The 21,935-nt window shown below is 61.1% G+C and overlaps 1 protein-coding gene across 1 annotated transcript; it reads left to right on the top strand.

The window, feature by feature from the left end:
* The first annotated feature begins 219 nt into the window (after positions 1-219).
* On the top strand, positions 220-12,031 carry GLI4 (GLI family zinc finger 4). Its single transcript, XM_075550514.1, has 9 exons — positions 220-827; positions 1,340-1,785; positions 2,293-2,409; positions 2,606-3,486; positions 4,240-4,346; positions 7,285-7,447; positions 8,378-8,429; positions 8,548-8,658; positions 10,640-12,031. Exons 4-9 carry the CDS (start codon positions 2,662-2,664, stop codon positions 11,470-11,472), a joined length of 2,091 nt encoding a protein of 696 aa, XP_075406629.1. The 5' UTR covers positions 220-827; positions 1,340-1,785; positions 2,293-2,409; positions 2,606-2,661; the 3' UTR covers positions 11,473-12,031.
* The last annotated feature ends 9,904 nt before the right edge of the window (positions 12,032-21,935 follow it).

The raw sequence follows: 21,935 nt of genomic DNA, 5'->3' as shown, positions 1-21,935 counted from the left end.
CTACGTCGATACCTTCTTTGAGGAAGGAGGCGCGATTACCACGAAGGAATCGGCGTGGTCTGGCAGGGAAGGAGACCCTGGGCGGGCTGGCTGACACCTGCCCACGCGAGGATGCCATGCTGCGCCTCGGAGTCGGCCGGCCGGGAGCCGGCGAGGGCCGCGGTCCTCCGAGGCCTAGAGCGCCCGAGAGCAGCCGGAAGTGCGCCGCGCGCGCCCGGGGGCCGGCGGCCGGCGGGGTCCAGGCACTCCCTGCGGGTGCACGGTGGCCGCCTCCGGGCTCCGAAGGTGAGTGGGGGCCGGCGGCGGCTCCGGGCGCCTCGGTTTGCGTCCGTCCCGAGTCCCCGCGGCCGCCCTCGCCGTGATCTCGGACTCCAGAGGAGGGACCTTGTCTCGGGAGCCGCTCCATCTTGCAGCCGTCCGCGCCCCGGCCCGTCACGATCCCGACCTTGAGGTTCCGTCCGCGGGGTCCCGCGGCCAGCCTCGCTAGCACCGGGGGTTCGTCGACACCCCTACTTTGCAGATGGGAAGCAGGCTCAGAGGGGGGCTGCCTGCAACGCCTCCCTCCCCCGCGCCCTGCGATGGAGCCCCTCCATGGAACAGGGCTGAGGAGTGTGTGCCCCGCCCCTGCGAGCTGAAGGGGCGTCCACCCTGAGGCCCCGCCCCCGGGGCCGGCCTGAGTCCCTAGTTAGTCAACTAACTGGTGACCTAGAGGCCTGGGGATCTTCAGCCCTCCCCTCGTGCACCGGTCAGGCTGCGGTTTTTCCTTCTTCAAGGGACGATCACACACACACTTCAGCTCAATGTGAAAGGAAAGCACGCTTCTCACGGTACACTTGGCTGGTGGCGCCATGGGTTTATCACTATGCCAATGGCTCACTGGAAGACCCGGGGTCCAGCAGCTTGCAGGGAGGAAACTGGCTGGCTGCTTAGGCCAGGACTGACCACCTGCCCCCGCAGCCCTTAGGAGGCAGCTCTGCTCTGCCCAGCAGGGTCAGCCACTGGGAGTCGGAAGGACCATGGCAGAGGGTTTGATTTGAATTTTGGCTTCTGGCCCCAAAGGAGCCCGAGGCTGCGTGTGACACAGGGGAGGCGCTGGGGGCTGCCTGGTCCAGGCAGGGTCTTTGCCTCTGGAGCAGCCCCTCTGCTCTGGAAAGCTGCCTGGCCCCACTCTCCTGCTGCTCACACCCCTGTCCCAGCTGTAGTGGACTGGGCGGGGTTGTGACTCCCAAAGTCTCATTCTTCACCACAGCCACTGCTAAGTCACAGGAGAGCCAGTCCGCCCACCTGACACTGGGAGCAGACGCCCCGCCCCCATCCTGCTCCTGTTCTATCTCCCCAGGTGCCAGGTGTCAACCTCTTCTGGAGACTTTGGGAGGATGGCGGCCTGCGCTGCCCCACTCGCTGTCAGACCCTCTTCACCGCAGACACTCAGAGTCTGCCACAGCCCCGGGAGCCGGCTTCACCTCCACGACCAACACGGTACTCAACTGTGACTGTGCCCGCCCTCACCCCTGCCCCGTGCTTCACCCTGGGAGCAAGTCATCCCCTCCTGGAGTCTCTCCAGGGTGCATGTGACTGGTTCTGTCCAAGACCCATGGGCTTGCACAAGCACCACGCCCGCCCTTGACACCCTGTCACCTGGCAGGGTCTGGGGGGAGTGGCTTGGTGGTACCCGAGCTGCTTACTCACAGAACCTTTGTGCTGTGGCCACAAGGCCCCCGCTGGGCGTCCTCACCTTCTTGCTTCCCTACCACCCCAAGCCTTCACTGGACCGGGAAGAAGAAGGTGAGTGTGGACCGGTTGGCAGGCCCACTGAGGGGCCAAAGGAGTGGCCTGGCCTCACCCAGGAGAAGCCAGGGGCCAGCAGGGCTCCTCATGATGCTGGTCACCCATCTCCCTGGACCCAGAGCACCCCGTCTGCACAGGCTAGGGCTCGGCTGGCCTTCTGGCTGAGAGTTGCTGCCTTGCGGCCCAGCCAGAGACCCAGACCCGAGGGAGAGGAGGCTGGTGATGTAGATGGACACGTGGGTGAGCGGGCGGGGAGGCCAGCCTCAGCACTGGCCGTGAGCAAGGCAGGAAACCCTCCCTGAGCAGCGAGCTGTTTGGGCCTGAGGGGGTGCTCTGAGGAGGCTGAGCCAGGTGGGCAGGGTCACCTGTCATGGACATTAGGGAAGCTGCAGTGGGTGGCGGGTGGGGTCAGGTGGACCTTGTGAGTCCAGGGCTGGTTTCATGGGCAGGAGGGGGATGGATAGCACCTGGTTGGGACACAGGCATAGCTTTCTCCTGGCTTAGGCACTGCCATCTTCAACGCTGAGGTGACGGCCAAGCCCCATCCAGAGCAGGACCTATCGCACCTGGGTCCACAGGACAACCTCCAGGCAGAGAGCAGGAGGGACGCCTGCTGGCCAGGTGAGTGGGGAGACCCCCTTGCATGCCAGGCACCCTACTGCCCCCTCCACTAGGCACTCGTCCCCCTGACTCCACCCCCTAGGGGCTCCTGAATGCCCATATGAAGACATGGCCACCCCTCTCCCCAGGGCACACTATTGGTGTGGCTGACAGCCACGTGCCCAGGTGCCAGCGGCTACTCCCTTCCTCACTGCAGATCCAGAGCTGAGGCCCCAGAAACCATGCCTTCCTGAGGGGGGCGTGGGCCAGGATATGGGGGTGCTGAGGACCCTGCCCAGGCGATCCATGTGTGGGGACAGCTGTGGGCCTGAGGCCAGTCTGGAACCACCAGATACTGCACGGTGCATGCAGAAGAGGGACACGTGGTGCCTGGCGCTCTTGCAGCAGGGGACCCTGGGGACCACCCCAGAGCTGACCGAGCTGGGCAGTAGCTACGGCCGCCGCCGGGGCACAGCCCTTGGGGGCCGACCAGCTGGTCCGCTGGGCGGGCAGCCGCACCCCTGCGAGACCTGCGGCAAGACCTTCAAGTACCATTCGCTGCTGCTGAAGCACCGCCACGAGCACACGGGCGAGAAGCCGTACACGTGCCGCGAGTGCGGCAAGGCCTTTCGTGGCTGGTCGGGCTTCATCCAGCACCCCCGTGTGCACACGGGCGAGAAGCCCTACGAGTGTGTCGAGTGTGGCCGCGCCTTCTGCCACAGCTCTCACTTCACGCAGCACCTGCGCGTGCACAACGGGGAGAAGCCCTACGAGTGTGGCGAGTGTGGCCAGGCCTTCAGCCAGAGCTCCGACCTGGTGCGGCACCAGCGGCTGCACACGGGCGAGAAGCCGTACTCGTGCGGCCAGTGCGGCAAGGCCTTCGTCTGGAGCTCCGTGCTCGCAGAGCACCAGCGCATCCACACGGGCGAGAAGCCCTTCGCCTGTGCCCAGTGCGGCAAGGCCTTCCGCAGCCGCTCGCACTTCTTTCGCCACCTGCGGACCCACACGGGCGAGAGGCCCTTTGCTTGCGGCCAGTGCGGCAAGGCCTTTGGCCAGAGTTCGCAGCTCATCCAGCACCAGCGGGTCCACTTCCGGGAGTAGGTCAGCTGGCTCTGGCCAGGGCCAGGGCTGGCGGCCACCCTCTGCCTGCCCAGTGTCTCCAATAAAGCCTGTCTGGTTGTTGGAGGGTGCTGGCTGCTGGCCTTACAGGAGAGGCGTGGCAGGGCCTTAGGGAGGGACCTGCTGGTCTCACAGGCCCTCATAGCCTGGACACCCACAGCTGCCAGGTACACTTCCCGCCTGGTCTGGCCTGGAAGCACTGGTGAGCCAGATGACCTGAGACACAGGGCTCTGGAGCACTCTACCGGGGTACCCTGCCAGTTCACTGTTCCCCCTCCTTTGAATGTCCTGGACAGATTTGGGGCCCCTCAGCTTGCCAAGTTCAAGGCTGCAAGCCCACAAACCTTGCCACCTCATCCCCATGCCTTGAACCTGTCTGGAGCTGGGTCCTGCATAGGGCCAAGAGGTAGGCCTCACATTCAGGCTGCGTGCCCCAGGCTGGGCTCATCTGTAGAGTCCGACATGTCCCCGAGGTGGAGGTGTCAGGCCTTATCCTCAGTGGGGTCACCCACCTGCCCTCCGGGGCCTACCCCCAGCACTTCCCTTCCTCCCTCTGTCCCCAACTGGGCACTGCATTGGCCTCTTACCAGTGCCTGACAAACGGCCAGACACCAGCCACCTCCCCAGACCCAAGCTGAGGGGCACCAAGTGGAGTAGCCAGAATGCTCTGTGCCCAAACTACTGGTCCACCTGAGCAAGTGACCTAACCTCTCTGTGCCCTATTGCCCACAGTACAGCCACAAGCATGCTCCTCTCAGGAAGCGTGGGGATGTGAGCTTGGGCGGCAGCTGTGCTGAATGCTGGGAGAACCGGGTAGGGACCCTGCCCATCACCATCGGGTAAGTCAGAGAAGATCTACTACCGACAGGACCCTTGATCTGGCCCAGGCTTACTGCGTGGAGGACGGCTGGTTTTCTAAGTGACAGGAGCATTGCAAGAAGATGGAGATGGCATGTAACAGAGTTGGCACTTCCTGTGGGACCCCATGGGCTGGTCACAGGTGGAGGGCCTGGCTCCACATGCTTGCTGCCACCTCTAACCCCAGAAGCTAGAGCATGCCATCCTCGCCTGCTGGCCACAGGGCAGGACCAGCTCTCAGAGACTTTGAAATTATAACAGCCAACTAGACTGACCTGTAAGTGGTCCCCTGGAAGGGCAGGCCTGCCATCCCTCAGCTTTTCCTAGACCCTGTCAATTCTGCCAGTGATGGCCGCTGCATGCTCACTGGTCACCCAGGCTCAGGCTGTGAGGTGACAGCGGCCCCTCTCTGACAATGCAAGCTTTCCCCGGGGAAATGACCCCCTGAAATACAGGGTTAAGACACCCTGTGTTTGTCCAATGGCTTAGTGAAAACCCCTCTGAGGTACCCCATGCAAGGTCCTATCACCTGCGGACAAGCTCCCTGCTCATCCCCATGGGCCAATGGGAACCAGGTGCCTGCTCCTCAGCTCAGATTAAGTATCTGCTTTGCCATCAGCCAGGGCTGGTCCCACAAACCCTCCATCCCGCCTCCCACTGCCAGTTCTTTGCAGCCCCTGATCACTGTTGGTACTGCCAGACTCGGGGAGACACAGCTGCCCCTGGGCTCTAGGGTCTCCCCGCTGCAATAGGCCTCAGTCCTGACTGTACGCCCCCATCCCAAGCCCAGGGGTCCGTAGGGGCACATGATTAGCATGCTCAGATGGTGTTGAACCCACATGCGGCTCTGATGGGGAGAGGTCGGGTCCTATGGAACCCGTGGCCGTAGGGCCCCCTGGTGTCAGCACCCAGGCCTGGGTCTGGTTTTAACAAGACTCAAGCTCAGCAGGCAGCTCACCGCCCATGGCGTGGAAGGGGCACTGGGACTCCGTGAATGCAAGGTGGAGCTGGACCTCAGACCCCAGGGCAGACACCTTCTCTGCTAGGTCCCACTGCTCCCTGCTAGGTACCATCGGTTGGTTCTGGCCCTCAGCAGGAGTGTCTTCATGGAAGTGCAGAAACCCCCACACCCACAGATCTGTCATTCTCTCCCCAAGAGTGCTGCCACATCCACAGTGCCTGCCACCGCTGTTCTCGAGGGCTGGCTCATAGCCTGCTGTGTGGGTTTGGTGGCCTGTTCCAGGCTCATGGCAGCCAATCTGAGTCACATACCTGACCTCTCCAGACCTGGGGGTGCTGGCCCCTCACTGTGCTCCACAGAGTGGGGAGACCCCCTAGGAGGGGCCCTGGCCAGGACACTTGCCAAATTCACTTTGATTTTTCCGCGCTTTTGTTTGTTTTTGAAAGTTTGATAGGTCGATTACTTGACTCACATATCTTAGATCTCAGTGTCACAGCTCTCCTTGAGACACGTGGGCATTTGCTGACGGGGAAGGACAGGCCCAGGCCTGCCCCTGTCACTGCAGCCCCAGCACAGGGCCCAGTGGGCTGTTCCTGAGAGCCAGGGTCTTTTCCAACTTTGTTGCTCTTTTCAGAATATTTTTGAACCGCAGAGATGGCCACTGCGCCATGTGCATGTAGGTCAGCGAGGAGCACAGAGGATCAGCAGGCAGGGTGTGTCACCGGGCAACTCTCCAGTAATTTCAGCAGAGAATTTAGTGCCATGACTTGTTGACTGGGCATGAAGTGGGCACTACACACTGAGGTGGTGCCAGGGTTGTGTCCTCTCATCATACTCAGGCAGTCTGTTTGCTGAGCGAGCACTAAACCAAGAAGCCACGGCTAACAGAGACTTCGGAGCTCAGGATTAAAGGGAGACACGTTAGCAACCAGCATATGCTCCACAAATGGAATTCTTGCCCTTGGTGATTAGCGACCACAACCTTCAGTGTGGATTGCACCTCAACATGAAGAAAACGAGAAACTTCAGATACCAACAGGCAGCATCATGATGAAGAAAAGGGTGGAATTGTGGAGGATTTAGGTTTACTTGCATCTACATTTAATGTCCATGGGGGCAGCCTTCAAGATCACATGACATATTGCACTGGGCCACTCCCTGCAACAAGACCTCGTTAAAGTGTTGACAAAGAAGCAGCTTTGAGGACCCATGCCGTGCGATGTTCAGTCACTTCACATGTAGCATGCAAAAGCTGGGCGGGGAGGGAATCAGGAAGACAGAAGAAGTGGTGGTGGTGGAGAACATTAAGTACACCAGACTGCCAGGGGTGCAGATCTGCCTTAGCAGAAGCTGAGCCGGAAGTCTCCCTTGAAGGGCAATGGCCAGACTCCATGGCACCAACTTGGCACGCGTCATTAGCAGGGACCGGTTTCTGAAGGAGGGCATCATGCTTGGTAAAGAGAGTCATGATAAAGAGAAGCCCTTCAAAGAGATGGCCTGACCCAGCAGCCTCCATGATGGATTCGCCCACGTGGCCGTCGTGAGGATGGCGCAGGACTGGGCTGTTCCGACGATGCTAGAATTCTAAGGCACCCCGGAGTAGCGACCACCCTAGGGTCGTGGGAACCAAGGGAAGGAGTGGGATTAATATCAGTCTGACCCTGCGGGTGGAGGGTCGGGGATACGCTGGTGCAGAGGGCGAGGTAATGAAACTGGTCGGGAGACGCTGGGAAAGCTACAAGAGGCTCTTATCCGCTGCAGAAATGGCACAAGGACCGGAAGTCATGGCAGGAACCGAAAGGAGCGGGTCCCTCGGGCTCCCCCAGAGGTAGGAGCCGGGGTGGCACCGGTGGCGCGTAAAGCTAACCCCTGGCTCGGGAGCGCGGAGGCTGCTCTGGTGAGCTGATCCCCAGCCGTCATTACGCTGACCGCGGTGCCGCCGTCCCCACGCGACACAGGGAGCCCCCTGGGGTCTGCGCAACCCTGAACGTCGTGGAAGCTCTTGCTGGGCGAGGTGTTGAGCATGTATGGGGCCAGGCCGGCGCGGGGACGCGCCGTCAGAGCGTCGGCCTGGCGCGGAAAGGCATTAGGAGTGCACCCAGGCTGCGCTCCACACCGGAGGTGCGCACGGAGAGAAACCGCCTGGCACAGTCCAGGCGGTGCACGTGCAATGTCAGCTTCTCGCACCCTGGGGAATGGGCGGTGGCCAGGGGTTGGGGGAGGGATCCGAGCATTCACACTGCGGAGCGACCCAGGATAACCCCCTCCCGTCGCTGTACACAGGCCCTCTCACTGCCGCTGGACAGGCCTTAGTAGTGGCTAGAGATGCCACACAAGGAGGCCCGCGCGGGAGGCAGCCTCCAGAACCTTCGTCCAGAAGGAGGGGGCTGCTATATGCTCTCTGGAGCTCACGTCAGGGAGACCCCCAGACACTCACGGGAAGTCACCCCAACGCGAGCTGGGAGAGAAGGGGGCAGTGCTTGGGGTCGCCTTGACAGAGTTTTCCAGATCGACCTCCGAGGGTCCTGGCTGAGCAGGAAGCCCTACCTCCGAAGTCCTAGGAGGGGCCGTTCCCACCTAGGGGAGCCTGGGAGCCCACCAACCGCGAGGGTCCTCCGGCAGCCTAGAGCGGCCGGACGCGGGGGGCGGGGCCGAGGCTTCCGGATCCGGTCCGCCGCGCCGCGCGGTTCCAGCCCAGCGGTGAGTGGCCCCCGCCGTAGTGATCCCCGGGCTGTCCCCAGCCGATCCGGCCCCAGCCTTTCGCTGGGCCTCCCCTGGGCGTCGGGACAGCGCCATAGCTCGGCCCGGCCCCGCCGGCGCGCTCCTGCCCTGGGTGGCCGCCCTCTGCGAGACCGCCAGCCCCGGGCGCCCTTTGTCCGGAGGTCCGCCCCACAAGATCGAGCTTTGCCCGCAGTTTCTGTTCCGAGGTGCTGGTGCTGCAGACAGTTGGGGACCGCGGCTCTTAACCCGCAGCCTGGAGGCCAGAGACGCCTGGAAGTCATCGGGAGCCCCGTGGGGCCAGTCGGGTTCTGACACACGTGGGGTCACCAGGCGTCGGCACTGGCTGCGCAGCGACCAAAGGGCTTGGAAATCTCAGGCGAGGGTGAGTCCTCCCCTGCTCAGGTCCAGCTCGGGGCTGGGGGAGGGAGGTGCTGGGCGGTGCCCAGCTGGGCGCCCAGCAGGATCCCACCGCACCCAGCATGGCTTTCTGCCTTCCCCAGGGCCAGCCTACAAAGCAGCAAGGAGCCCTGGCCAGCTGATGGCCTCCCTGGCAGCTGCAGGCGAGGCACAGCCCAACACTGCTCTTCTGGAGACCAGGATCCAGCCGCAGGGTACAACCCCTCCACGCCCGGTCCTGCACGTACCTGGTGCAGCCCCCTGGCACCACCAGCCTCTCCCTGAAGCCCTGTGCAGAGAGCACTAAACCAGAAAACGCCCACTGTTGTCCAGGCGACTCTGGCTCCTGGTGACCCTTAAGGCAAGGTTCGGGCAGGCGGCCACACGCTGACCAGAGCACCCTGCACACTACTGGTGCTTGGCCTTGATGGCTTCAGCTGGTGGGCGGGGCACCAGCGTCCTGTTACAGGCTCACCACAGGGTGATGTGGACCCAGGCCCCGGCCATGGCCAACCTCACACGCTCGCTTCCTGTCGCTGAAGTGGACACATGCTGCAGGGAGGCCACCCGCAGGGCCCAGGGCATCTGGCCTCCAATTCAGTGTGTGCTGTGTCCAGTCCAGTGGCTGCTGGAGGGGGGGACGACATGCTATCCCCGTATCTGCCCACCCTCCCTCACCCCTGGCAGGCCCCGTGGTGGTGGTGGTAGTGGAGGAGGAGGAGAGGTGTCATCCCAGCTGGGTTCCTTCCCTAGGAGGTGACTCCCCTCCAGCCTCGCCCATTAGGTAGTGTGGAACTGACTGCGCTGCTGCGCTACGGCAGCAGAGGGCTGTGGTGCGGCCTCTGTGCCTGCTCTGCTGGGCACCCGTGAGTGGTCCTGGGAACCGGTCAAAGGAAAGTGGGGCTTTCACTCTTCCTCATGCCACCCTCTGAGATGTGTTGCGACAACGGGAGGCTGGGAGCTGCAGCGCTGGGGTTGGTTCCACCCAGCACCATGATTCATGGCGCTTCGTCCACCGGGCGTGGGCCAACCAGTCTGCAGGGGAGGCTGCCTGAGCGGAGTGACCAGCCATCCCCTGCAGCCCGGCCTCTCGGCCTTGGCCAGTGCTGGCGTGCACCCACTGGTGGAGTAGGGGGTGAGGGCCACATAGATTGACAGGTGACACCACAGTAGCACTACCACCTCCACAGTTCCCTCCCTGCAGTACTGAACACGGGGATCATTTTGGGGGTCCTTGTGGTGTCACCCTCTTACAGGTGACACCCCAGGGTGGCACTGTGGCCCAGACTAGCCAGTTGAGGCGCTTTGCTGGTGCCCACGTGGCACAACGTCGTCCAGGGATGAGAAAAAGAAAAAAGGCCAGGGCTTTGTTTTGTGACCTGGGTGCTGATGGCGCCCGAGCAGGGGGAAGAGACAGAAGCCGTGCACAGCCACCTATTGTGCTCCGGGGAGTGCGGGCAGCGCCCGAGGCGACTCCCTTCTTGCGTGCATGGAGGAAACCCAGCTGTCAACCGGTCTTGAGAGAAACCTTGTGGTGCTGTGGGGGGCCGTGAATAGCAAGGTCAGTAGTTCCAAACCACCAACCGCCCTGTGGGAAGGAGACGAGACCTTCCACTCCCTGAGGGCCACAGCCTAGGAAAGCCGCCGTTCTACCCTGCCCTTTAGGGTCACTGTGAGCCAGAATCGACTTGATGGCAGTGTGTTGGTGGGTGGGTGGGTAAAGGCATCAAGATGTTTTCCCTGAGTCTCATCGTGGCCTTGCTCTCACAGAGCACAGAAACCAGTGTCCTCCCCCTAAGCCGCTCCTCCCCGTCACGGAAGCACTTGAGGGAGGCAGCCTGTGGGGCCTGTCTATGTCCTTTCGGAGCTGCGCACCTCTGTGACCCTGTGTTATGGCCAGGGCCTCCCTGCCCAGTCCACCCGCCTACCTCCTCCCCATCTCCGGTCCCTAATGCCCTGTCCCATCTTACCGCTCCCTGTTCCATAGCAATCCCCTCCCTTCTGTTCCGCCCCACCCACAACTCCATCCTCTGCCCTGTGCCTGGCCCCTGCCCCATCTGGACACCCATCTAGTCCTCGCTGTCCCTGTGCTGTCCTGGTCCCAGCCTGCCCAGCTCCACCCCGGCTCTCTGGTCCTTTGGATCGAGATGAATGGCCTTCTTGAGCCCTGAGACCTGTCCTCCTTTCTGGTTTCAGACCACGAGGACCCGTCTCTGAGCGACGGGCTGACGCTGAAGCAAGAACCCCCAGAAGAGGCAGAGCCCTGGGGTCTCCAGGGCCCACCACCAGGTGGGGAGCCAGCCAGGCCCTGCAACACGGTGGCGCAGAGGCGGAGGCAGGCTACCCCTGGGGAGCTGCGCAGCCGCCGACATGGGCCCAGAAACAAAGCCAGTTCCGCGATACCCCTGGAGGCCCTTCAGGGACCCCCCGCGGAGGGTGACCCTGCCACGGGTGAGCCAGGAGTTGGTGGGTCACCTGGCAAGGCTTCAGAGCGCAGGAGCCCGCGGGCGGGAAGCGGGGCAAAGCCCCACACGTGCCGGGAGTGCGGGAAGACCTTCGGGCGCAGGTCTGACGCCCTGAAGCACCTGCGTGTGCACACGGGCGAGAAGCCCTACGTGTGCGGGGAGTGCGGCCGCGCCTTCGTGGACAGCTCGCACTTCACCCAGCACCTGCGCGCCCACCGCGGCGAGAAGCCCTTCGCCTGCCCCGAGTGCGGCCTGGCCTTCAGCCAGAGCTCCAACCTGTCGCAGCACCGGCGCGTGCACAGCGGGGAGCGGCCCTTCGCCTGCCCCGAGTGCGGCCGCGCCTTCAACCGCAGCTCCTTCCTCCGTGAGCACCGCCGCATCCACACCGGCGAGAAGCCCTTCGAGTGCGCCATCTGCGGCCGCGCCTTCCGTGCACTCTCGGGCTTTATCCGCCACCAGCGCGTCCACACCGGCGAGAAGCCCTTCCGCTGCGCCCGGTGCGGAAAGGCCTTCGGCTTGAGTTTCCACCTGCTCCAGCACCAGCGGGTACACGGCCCCGACTGACCCGGGCAGGCACTCGCACATGCGCCTATGTCCCCGTGGGCAGCAGGCCAGCTGCAGGCGCCAGAACCAGAGGGGCGCCTTGTGCCTGCCCCTGCCCTTCCTTAGGAGAGTGGACAGCGCCCCCGGTCACGTTGAACCAGGTGGAACCTGTCTGCCCACCCCCTATTCCTGGGGAAGACACCTACCGTCTAATCCCCTACACACACGTTGCAGGCCACTTCTTCCCCGTTGTTGCTCTTGGGGGGGTCTCTGGCTGAGATACAGCGAGGCTCCTGCGCACACCACCCAAAACTACCTGCACCTCCGGTGAGTTTGCAGAGATGTCGCCTGTGTGGATCCCTGTAGCCACCACACTGGAGAGCCGGACTCTGAGGTCCCGCTCTAGGAGCGCCTGTGCTGGGGGGAGGGGGGGTCCTGCCATCGTATTGTGTGGACAGAGCCTTCTTACTGCCGCCTTCTGTCTCTGTGACTATGTCTGAGAGCCACCCGGCGTCCATGCCCCTGGCTTCCAGCCCAGTGTGACCCCTAGCAAATTGTAAAAGTCACTAGTCACTTTCTACCTGGTTTCAGAGCTGTGTGAGTCTGTCTGTCTGTCTGTCTCCATCACACGGTGAGGCCCCTGTGAAGGACGGAGTGGAGACAGCTCTGAGGAGAAGAGTCAGAGGTGCCCCGAGAACTGGCCGGGTGGGGACAGACGCCCATTGCCTATCATGGTCCACCCAAGGGGACATTACCGCAGTGCACCGTAACTCAGCCCCACCCTAGTTGCAGGGAAGCCTGGGCTGCTGGGTGCCAGGGTCTCCACTGCTTCGGCCTCTCAGAAGGTTGGCCTCACAGAACCAGAGGGCAGCCCCTAAGGCGGCCACCCTCCTGCCCTTCCCCAGCATGTGAGCCAAGGTGACAGGTGGTACACCCTGTAGGGTCTGGGTAGCCCTCACTGGCTTCTCTGGCACCGCAGCTCTTGAGCAATTGGGAGGTGGGCTGGTGGAAGACACTTGTAGCCTGAAAGGCCAGCACCACTGCTCTGAGGGAAGTGGCCCCACCAAGGCTATGTGGGCCTGCAGCCACAGATCCCCAGGTACATGCCTGTGACAGGTGTCCGGCACAGAAAGTGAAGACATCACCGGGTCACGCAGGCAAGCGAGCTGTTAGGTTTTGAGACTAAAGGACGCACTGCGGAAGAGCCCACAGTGGGGGCATCTCGTGTGGAGGAGATGCGGTCTCTTCACAGGAAAAGTAGGATCGAAACAGTGGCACTTGGTGGATGTGGCAGGTAGCAGATTAGACAGCTGCCGAGCTCATCCGTGAACTGTAGCCAAAGAAATCTGGAATGTGAAAGAGACAAGGGGGTGAAAAAAAGACAAAGAAACTGGTGTGTTTGAGATTTTAGAAAAAATGAAGATCCTGGCACGGTTGAGATCGGAGTCCCGAGAGTGGGGAGGAAGATAATATGACATTTTCAACCTTGAGGCTTGAGCCGTAAGTGAAAGCTAAGCAAGTAGGAGACGGGCAGCCACGCGGCCTTTGAGAGCCTCCTGTGTGGGACCAGTGTGGTCACCACTCGGCTCCACAGGGACACGGTTCTTCACAATGACACAGCTCAGCACTTGGCATGATTGGTTGCTGCTGCTTTTGACTGAGGAGTAAGTAACGTGGATTCTCAGACCCTGGGAGTGGAAGGCACATCTGAAAGGCTAGATCACCCACAAGGCACCGCAGCCCCTGCCGGCCACAGTCCGAGTCAGAAGAGCTTTGGTGAGTAGCTCTCAGTCAGGCGTCTTCGACCACTGCTGCCCCCACCTCAGTCTGGCTGGCCGGCTGGAAGGGGCAGGCCAAGTCTTTCAGTGCACCTCAGCCGGTGGTGCCAGGACACCTGGGTCTCCCCACACAGAAGCACAAGGTTGGATCCTGACCTCACGCCCACACCAACACATCCATGTGGAATCAGGCACCCGCATGGCCTTGGGTCAAATGACAAAGGGGAAGATCGAAATTCATCCAAACAGAAAACTTTGGGGCTTGAAAGGACATCATAAAGCGAACATAAAGCAGAACCCTATAAAATCAACAAAAACATTCACAAATGACCAAACCCAAATCATAGCCCTGGTTCATAGAAACGTGTGGGCAGGGCAGAGCCGCCTCAGGGTCTCCCTGGCTGACTGGGATCAGGCTGCCACATTCTTCCATGGGCCTTCCAACCTGTTAGCACAGTGCTTTGCCCCTGCACCACCAAATATGTACAGAGCCCTACAGCTCAGTGTGGACAGGACAGCCGGCTCGGGAAGTGGACAGAATCCTTGAACAGACACTTCCCAACAGAGTGACACAATGGCCATGGTGTGTCCAGCTGTCTCCGACTCCCACTGAGCCTGAGCACAGGATGCGCTGCTCACAGGAGACAACGCTGGCATCCAGCCACAGACGAGTGGGCATGAGAAACGAGGCCCGCTCACACAAGGAACCTTCCAGAATCCACACTGTTCTTGATCACATTGGTTCTGTCTCAGGGACCGGAGGGGGCAGAGGTGAACCGCCCCTGTGGTTCTAAGAGCAGCTGCTGTGCTCGAACATCACAGTTAAGTCCAGCATGTAGCCCACTGCACCACCAACAGAGCCCTATTCAGCCTTAAGGTGAACTGAAGTGCTGACACTAGCACTTCGGAGAGCCTCATCCACATCATGCTTAGTGACAGGATGGTTGATCGTGTGACCCCTGAGGAGGGGAAGGATGGGGGTCACAGCTGGTAGCTGCTTTGAAGGCCTGGCCCCACGCCACGTCCTCTTGAGTTGACCAGTGGGTAGGCATGATCTCAACATGGCTGTGGCACCAGGCCCGAGTCACACAGCAAGGCCGTGGCACCTCAGGGCCAGCACAGCTGCAGGTACCTCGAGCTGGGGCTCCAAAGGCCGACTTGATGGCACTCCTGATGTTTTCCACAGACCTCTTCCATCGGGGGTGGGGCAGCCGGCCAACCATACCCCTCAGGACCGTGCAGGCTGTGCTGGAGCAGCATGGTGGGGAGGCCAGTGTTCCCGGGATGACCCTGCTCGATGTCCTCATGTTGGGGTGGTCCTCAGCACCTGGGACAGCCCTGGAGGCTGACCTGAAATCCCTGTCTGGGATGCTGGATTAGCCTGAGTATAGGGGCCCACGGCCACTGGGTGTCCTGGCTGGGAGCGGGTTGGTTGCCAATGCCTGGGAGGCAGGCCGCCCGCTGGCCAGCTTGTCCAGAGTGTGCAGGGCTGAGGCGGAGGCTGGTTCTGCCCGGGGCTGCGTGCCTGCCTGGGGGCAATGCAGACCGACTGCACTGCCAGCCTCAGCAGATGCCATGTCTGCATCCTCTGCTGACACCTAGTGGCCGCAAGCTGCCTGCTTGCTCCAGTTCCAGGCTCGGTGCCCCAAAGGCCAGGAGGTGCCCCAAAGTACAGAAAGTACAAGCTTCCTGGAGGTGCCTCCAAAGACCAGGAGTAATCCTCAAATCCACAGGGTGCCCCCAAAGAGCAGTGCATGTCCCCAAGCTCACAGGAGGTGCCCTAAACCCATAGGAGCCCCAGGGTTCCCTGAGGATGTACGTGCCAGTGCTGGCAGGCTCTGTACACCTGCTCTCTGACCATCTGGGGACCTGGCAAGCAGACCCTGCATTCTGAAACCTGGTGATCCAGGCTGGGGACGTGGACCTTCCACCAAGCCCAATGCCCTGGGGTCCAACAAGAACAGCATGGGACCAGGGTAGAGGGCCATGCCTGCAGGCCCCCCAGATCCACAGAGGCCCTCTGCAGCCTGCTGCTCAAGGTCACGGCTGGCTTCACTCTGTTGTACACGGGTTCCTTGAAAAGGGATCAACGTCACAGCACCCCTAACAAGTGAAGAGACTCTTCAAATACCCTGAACACACCACCCAGATCCCAGACAGGACGCACCATCCAGATCCCAGGCAGGACACACCACCCCAGATTCCCAGATAGGACAAGTCCTGAGGACTCTCCACCCTAAGCATGCCCCCCCCCAATTTGGCCCCTGCCTCGCCCTGTCCACACTGTGATCTGTCCCTGCCATGGGCCCCTATTCTGCCCCCACCCCACCCAGTGTACATAATGTTCTGTCCTCATCATGGGGGATGTCTCCCACTCTGCTTCCACTCCACCCTGATGCACACGGTGCCACATGCCTGTCCCCTCATGGGAGGATATCCCCACTCCACCCCAATGCACACAGTGCTACGTGCCTGTCCTGCCTCCAGGCCGCTGTCTGGTCTGTCCTGGGTACCAAACAGGGCCAGAGGGAGCAGGGAGGGATGTTGGCTGGCCTGGAGAGCCTGAGGCCCTTGGGGACCCCAGGCAGCACTGAGAGGTGTCATCACGAGCCCTCACCTCTGACACCATCACACCTCCGCACGGCTGGCTGTCGAGTTAGTTAGCAGGGAGGATTTTTCTCGGTTCCAAATTAAAATACAGACAAGGCCTGTGCTAATTTGAGCATCAGCAGTGAGTAAACGCTACAGGGATATGAGACGTGTTAGAGGCATGGACTAGATGGGAGCACACCCTGACAGCCGGCAGATGGAGCCACCAGGAGTGTCTGCACCTCGCCAGTCAGGCCCACGTGGGGCTCAGACTGCTAGGGAAGGCCTGGCGTCAGGCCAGTCCTATGTCCACAGCTGTGTGAAGCCCTGCATGTCTTCCCTGCTTGGGTCACACCCACCAACCTCTCAGTGGTCTCAGGGGCAAGGCGATGCTTAGAGACAATCAGTGGGGGCTTTCGGTGGCTCTGGCTGGGCCCAGTGGCACGGGAACCTGGAGGGCCAGCAGGCCCTGGCCCAGGGACACTGAGCCTGTCATGTATCCTGTGGAAATGGATAGCCCAATGGTGAAAGCGTGAACCCAGAAGGAGGGGACGGTGGCGACCCCACCCTGCTCCACACCAGCCATCCTGAACCCCTCAGAGGGGCCACAGCATAGTCTCTCTCGGCTGTCACCATGTCCGAAGTGCTACCCCAGCCTGTGGGGTCGTCCCACCTCAGACCAACCTCACCAGACCCCATGCCCGGACCCTCCCCTGCCATTCAAGCCCAAAGCAGCAGCTGCTGGGTTATCAGAAAAGGGAAAGATTGCAGCTCCTCCCCAGGGAGGACAGCGACCCAGCACCATGACCCCATGGAGACCACCTGCCCTGGGGTCAGGTGGGGGAGGGTGGCTTGGGTATGGAGCAGAGTCCTGGATGGTCCAAGGCCTTCTCTCAGTGTCCTACTGTATGACCCCACCTCACGCCAGCAAGGGGAGACATGTGAACCTCATGTGACCACAGGCACATTAAAGGCTGCATTTTCTTGGTTGGGGGGCAGGTAGGATGCTGACGGAGTGCACAGGGTGCATGTGAAAGGTCAGAGGGTGGTCTCAGGAGCCAGCAGGTCACAGGGGCCTCAGGGCGCTGCCCCATCCGCCCCGGACTGAAGGCGCTAAGCCCACCTGCTCTCATCTGTCCGCTAGGGCTGAGGCCCCCGGGGGCTGCTCTTCCAGACTGCCAGCAGTGCCACAGGGCCACCCTGGGTGAGGGCACCAAGGAGGGCGAGGAGCAGGGCTTCCAACAGCAAAGGCAGGGTGGAAGTCTGTGCCAAGCGGCTTGGCGTCAAGCCAGCCACTGCGAGACAGACCCTGGCCAGCTCTGGGCCAGCTCTGCCACACGGGGACACCAACCCTGCATGACAAAGACTCCCAGGGCCATGCCCGCTGCCTGGCGGACCCTTGGGACAGGATCTGAGTCCCCGCCCACAGGGCCCACAGCTGCAGGAGGCCGCTCCGCAAGAGGTGCCCTGATCACAGTAAGTCGCAGGCCTCCCCAGAGAGAGGATCACAGCTGCTGAAGACCGAGCTTAACATCCAACCCTGAAAGTACAGCCCCTCTGCCAGCAGTGTCCCTCAGCTGCCCACTGCCCATGGGCTGAGCCTGGCACAAACCTTCAATTCTGCCACCCTCCTGTGAGGAGCCCTGGTGCCACCATGGGTGGGGTGCTGGGCTAGTCAGCCCCTGAGGTCAGGAGAGGGGTGCAGAGCCAGGTCTGGGAAGCTGAGATATTGACCCCAGAGGGCAGGCAGGAAGGAGCTGTGGGGGGACAAGTGGGGGGAGTGGCTACTCCCTGCAGGGGTCTGCTCTGTCTGTCCAGTGCTGCAGCTTGAGGGGGCAGGGCAAGAAAGGGCTTCGGGCAGCTGGGCTACGTATGTCCAGTGAACCTACTCTGAAAGTCGCCCATCCTGGTGTCCACAGGCCACCTACCCTTGGCTGGCCAGCCCTGCATGTGCTAGGGAGGTGTGGGTGCATGTGCTAGGGAGGGCTGGCCAGGCTGTGGGCCCCCTGCTGTGGTTGCCCACCCCCCTACCAAATGTCAGTCTTTGGGCCTCAGGGCAGCTGGGGAGGTCGAAGGATTCTGGAAGGTCAGAGCTCAGAGGAACAGGTGACTGAGGGGCCCTAGACCCTGGGAAAGGGACCCATCTGGACGACTAGGGAGGCAGGAAGAGGACCCACCCAGCCCCAGGGTGCAGGAGCAGCAGGCGCCTGAAGAAGTCCCCGTGAGAATAGAGCGGGGCACCCAGCAGAAGGGCAGATGCGCGAGCCCTGCCAGGTGGGGTCAGGGGGCGCGGAGGAGCGGTTAGGGGAACAGGACTCACGGGCCGGCCGCGGGGGAGGCGACAAAGGTTGTGCCTCTCCCGTGGGCAATGGACGTCGGCCCAGTGGCAGCAGCGCCTCAGGCTGGAGGGGGTCCTGGGGGTAGGCGGGCGGGATTTGGAACCTGACCCTCCTGATTTCCTCCTGACAGTGGGCGATGGAGCCGGCCATGTGCAGCGTGCACTGCAGGGAAGCAGGTCTGCGCTCTGCGTGGGCGGTGGCAGTGTGCTGGACAGATACAGGTCGGGAGGAAGGGGTCCCTGGCCTGCGCAATGTGAGAGCAGAGAAAGGCGGAGGGTAGGGGTGGGCTTGGTTCAGTCTGAGGTCCTGCAGCCTCTCTTCCCCCTACACCCCTCCCCCTCCCTAGCATGACGTCCTGAGTGGGTGACCCAGTGGGTCCGTGACCAGGTCCTGATTAGACCCTGTTGCCCAGGACAGAGGAGGCTGGCCAAATGCACGGACAAGTGCCTCAGTTTCCCTGAGTCTAAGGGTGCTTCCCAAGGGGTCCACCCCCTCTCTCCCTCCTGCCTCCTCTCCAGGAGCTGTCCCCTGGCCCTTTCTGCTAGGTTTCCATGGCCTCCAATCCGCTCAGGGTCTCCACTTAGGGCTCAGCCATCAACTTCCCAGCTGACCAGAGTGATCAAGAGAGGGGCCTCCCCGTCACAGGGGTCATACTCATAGGAAGGGCCAGCCCCCCAAAGGCTTCCCAGAGCCCAAGAGCAGGTATCACGCCAATTAGTCAGACTCCACTCCACTTCCTGGGCCCTCTTCCTGCCTCTGCCACCATCCTATGACCACTTCCTCTATCTGCTTCCTACATCACTTCCGGTGTCCACTTCTGGCATCCACTTCCTCTCCTCCCCGACAAAGCAGCCTTGTGTCTACACTGAAGCCATTCTTCTCAAAGTCCCTGCTGATCTCGCTGGCAGGTCAGTCGCATGGTTGGCCCATCCGTCCTGGCTGCCTTCAGGGCAAGGTGGTCTGTGTGCTTCAGGAGTCTCCTCCCAGGGTCCCTGCTGCTGGTCAGCTCTGCCTCTTCCTGACCACAACCTTAGGATAGCCCAGGCTTGTGACCCAGTTCCGGCCCTCTCAGTGGTACCCAGAGAGGTCCCCTCACCCCTGAGCACCAGGCTCAGAAGCCCATGGAGCTGGCCCCCAGCCCCCAGTGGCTGCAGTCAAGAATTTCCCTGACCCGCGCCTCCGAAGCTCCCACCTCGGGGATAGCCCCATGCCCCCTCGTGGTCGTGCCCAGCCCCCCACTGTACAGACAAGGTCTCGTGGGCGCCTGACCCTCCCTTTGCTTGAAGAGCAGGTCTAGCAGGAGGTGTGGCCAGAGAAATTCCCACTGTGCCCCATTTAGGACGAAAAGCATCCACCCCGGGTACAAGGCCTCTTCCCTTCACTGTCCAGACAGCGGACAGCTCCTGTCAGCGCAGCAGCTAAAGCAGGCAGGCCCTGGAAAGTTCTGGAATAGTGGAGAATGGGGGCAGGGGCCTGGGTGAAGCATCTTCTGAGAAGCAGGTTTTGCAGGTTTCCCCCTCCCAAACGGCTGAGCAGTGACAGGCAGATGCTCTCTGTTGCCCTTCTCCTTTTAAATAGCTCTCAACTTGTCTTCTTTTTAGAACGAATTCCCCGTGTCACGCTGCTCCAAGCCGGCCCAGCCCCGGGATGGAGGAGCCTGCTCCCCAGAGCCGAGCCCTTTACCCAACCCCAGTGGCTTCTTGATGATGCATGGCAACCTGACCATAGAGGAGTGGGTTGTATTTAGAAACAATTCATTGTCCCGGGCCTCTGCTGCCTCTCCTACCCCCTAGGCAGGTGATGCTTTGGCCACTATTAGGCCATTGTAAAGGCCCGCTGCCCGTCCCACCCGCAGCCCCACCCTGGCCTGCCCGAGCTGTGCCTGCATCCTGCTTCCCGGCCGCTCATTCTGGACACAGTGGACAACGCTGTCTCATTCAGTCCTCCCTACCCTGCCCCTTTCTGGAAAAATGCAAAAGTCAACAGCCATGCCCAGAGGAATGTCAGCGTCAGCACCCCGCTGGCCACGAGGACTCCAGACCTGGGGGTGCAGGGAGCCAGAGGTGCGCAATGGGAGAGGTGGCCCCATGGGGCAGGGCAGAGCTGTCCCAGACCTTGGGAGGCAGATCCGTGGTCCTGACCTGCAGGGCACCTCTGGGAGGATCACTTTACCACCTTACCAGGTGCTCATTCAGCACCCCTGTGCACTCCCAATCCTAAATTGGGGCCCTGACAGGAGTGTATGAGGGAGGCATGAACAACATGGTGCTGCGGCCCTGGGATCCCCGGCTCCCAGCGGCCCAGAGTGCAACCGAATGAGGCACACGCTGGGTCCCACAAGGTTCTACACTGCGGGATGTTGGCACGCACTGTTCCAGCCAATCGGCCGCCCCCTCACTGAGGCGCTTCCTCTGCTTCAGACCCTCTGCATGATGTCCGCCTCCAGGAACTGGTCCCCTGGGACCACATGTCCAAACGACATGAGATGAAGTCTGGCCATCTGGGTTAGTCTGGGTTAGACTAGAGAAACAAATCCATGGACACATATGTGTATAAGAAAGAGATTAATATACAAGAGCAGTTGACTATTGAGAAAACATCCCAACCCAGTCCAGATCAAGTCCATAAGTCTGATATTAGCCCATATGTGCAATATCAATCTATAAAGTCCTCTTCAGACTCACGAAACACCTGCAATGAAGCCAAACGCAGGATGATTACAAGCCAGTGGGTAGAAAATCTTTGGGTCCAGTGGCGTTGTAAGCATCTCAGCACTGGCTGCGGTCTCTCTGTGGCTTCTCCGGCTTCCGAGGTCTGGTCGTGTCCATGTGACTTGTATTCTGCAATGTCTCCCAGGGAGTGGCAAAGAGAGAGGAATGTCTTCCAGCTCCAAGGAGGAAGTACCAGATTTCCCAGAATTCTCAGGAGAAGGCCATGCCCACACAGAAGTCCCATTGGCTATCTCCAGATTGACAGACTAGACTCCACTCCTACACTCTTAATCCTTAAATTGGCACCAGATTAGGTGACTACCACATCATACTGAAGAAGTATGGCGAGAGGATACATCTTTTCTGGTTTTAAACTATGCAGTGCTCCCTTTTGTTCAAACGACTATCTCTCGGTCTATGTACCGGTTCTGGCCTTCCCATTCTCTGAAATGTCACCCTTAATCTGTGTGAGCCATGCAGTGAAATGTGTCTTCTTGTCAGTAAGACAAGCATCGTTCTGGCTCTATCTGTTCTCAATCACCAAGATTCATCGGATGTCATCAATGTCATCCTCCTCTGAATCCAGCTACAAGGTCCAGCACCTCTCTGTGGATGTACTACTACTGTGGTTTTGTAATTATCTGCAGCAAAACTTTACTTGTGTACAATACTGTTTAAGAATTTTTTGCTGTTGTTCAAGAATTTATGTTGGGCTTACCTTTCTTTGGAATGGACACTACCAAGAGTATCTTCTAGTCTGTTGGCTCTGTCCCTAGTGAGGAGGGTCCTGGTGGAGGCTCCGCCCCTGAGAGGAGGGCCCTGGTGGAGGCTCCGCCCCCAAGAGGAGGGTCCTGGTGGAGGCTCCGCCCCCAGTGAGGAGGGCCCTTGTGGAGGCTCCGCCCCAGTGAGGAGGGCCCTTGTGGAGGCTCCGCCCCAGTGAGGAGGGTCCTGGTAGAGTCTCCGCCCCCAGTGAGGAGGGTCCTGGTGGAGGCTCTGCCCCCCAAGAGGAGGGCCCTGGTCGAGGCTCCGCCCCTGAGAGGAGGGTCCTGGTGGAGACTCTGCCCCTT

Source organism: Tenrec ecaudatus, chromosome 5 (assembly GCF_050624435.1).
Source record: "Tenrec ecaudatus isolate mTenEca1 chromosome 5, mTenEca1.hap1, whole genome shotgun sequence".
NCBI classification, from domain to species: domain Eukaryota; kingdom Metazoa; phylum Chordata; class Mammalia; order Afrosoricida; family Tenrecidae; genus Tenrec; species Tenrec ecaudatus.
Note: the sequence above shows the minus strand (reverse complement) of the source record. Positions and strands in the feature narration are given on the sequence as shown.

What these genes read in the sequence shown, in the direction of transcription:
- GLI4 (XM_075550514.1), top strand. Translation starts at nt 2,662, where the DNA reads ATGGGGGTGCTGAGGACCCTGCCCAGGCGATCCATGTGTGGGGACAGC. An exon ending in ACCCTGCCCATCACCATCGG is followed by an intron (nt 4,347 to 7,284) that starts GTAAGTCAGAGA and finishes CACGCGACACAG; the next exon opens with GGAGCCCCCTGGGGTCTGCG. An exon ending in GGCTGCGCTCCACACCGGAG is followed by an intron (nt 7,448 to 8,377) that starts GTGCGCACGGAG and finishes TGGGGTCACCAG; the next exon opens with GCGTCGGCACTGGCTGCGCA.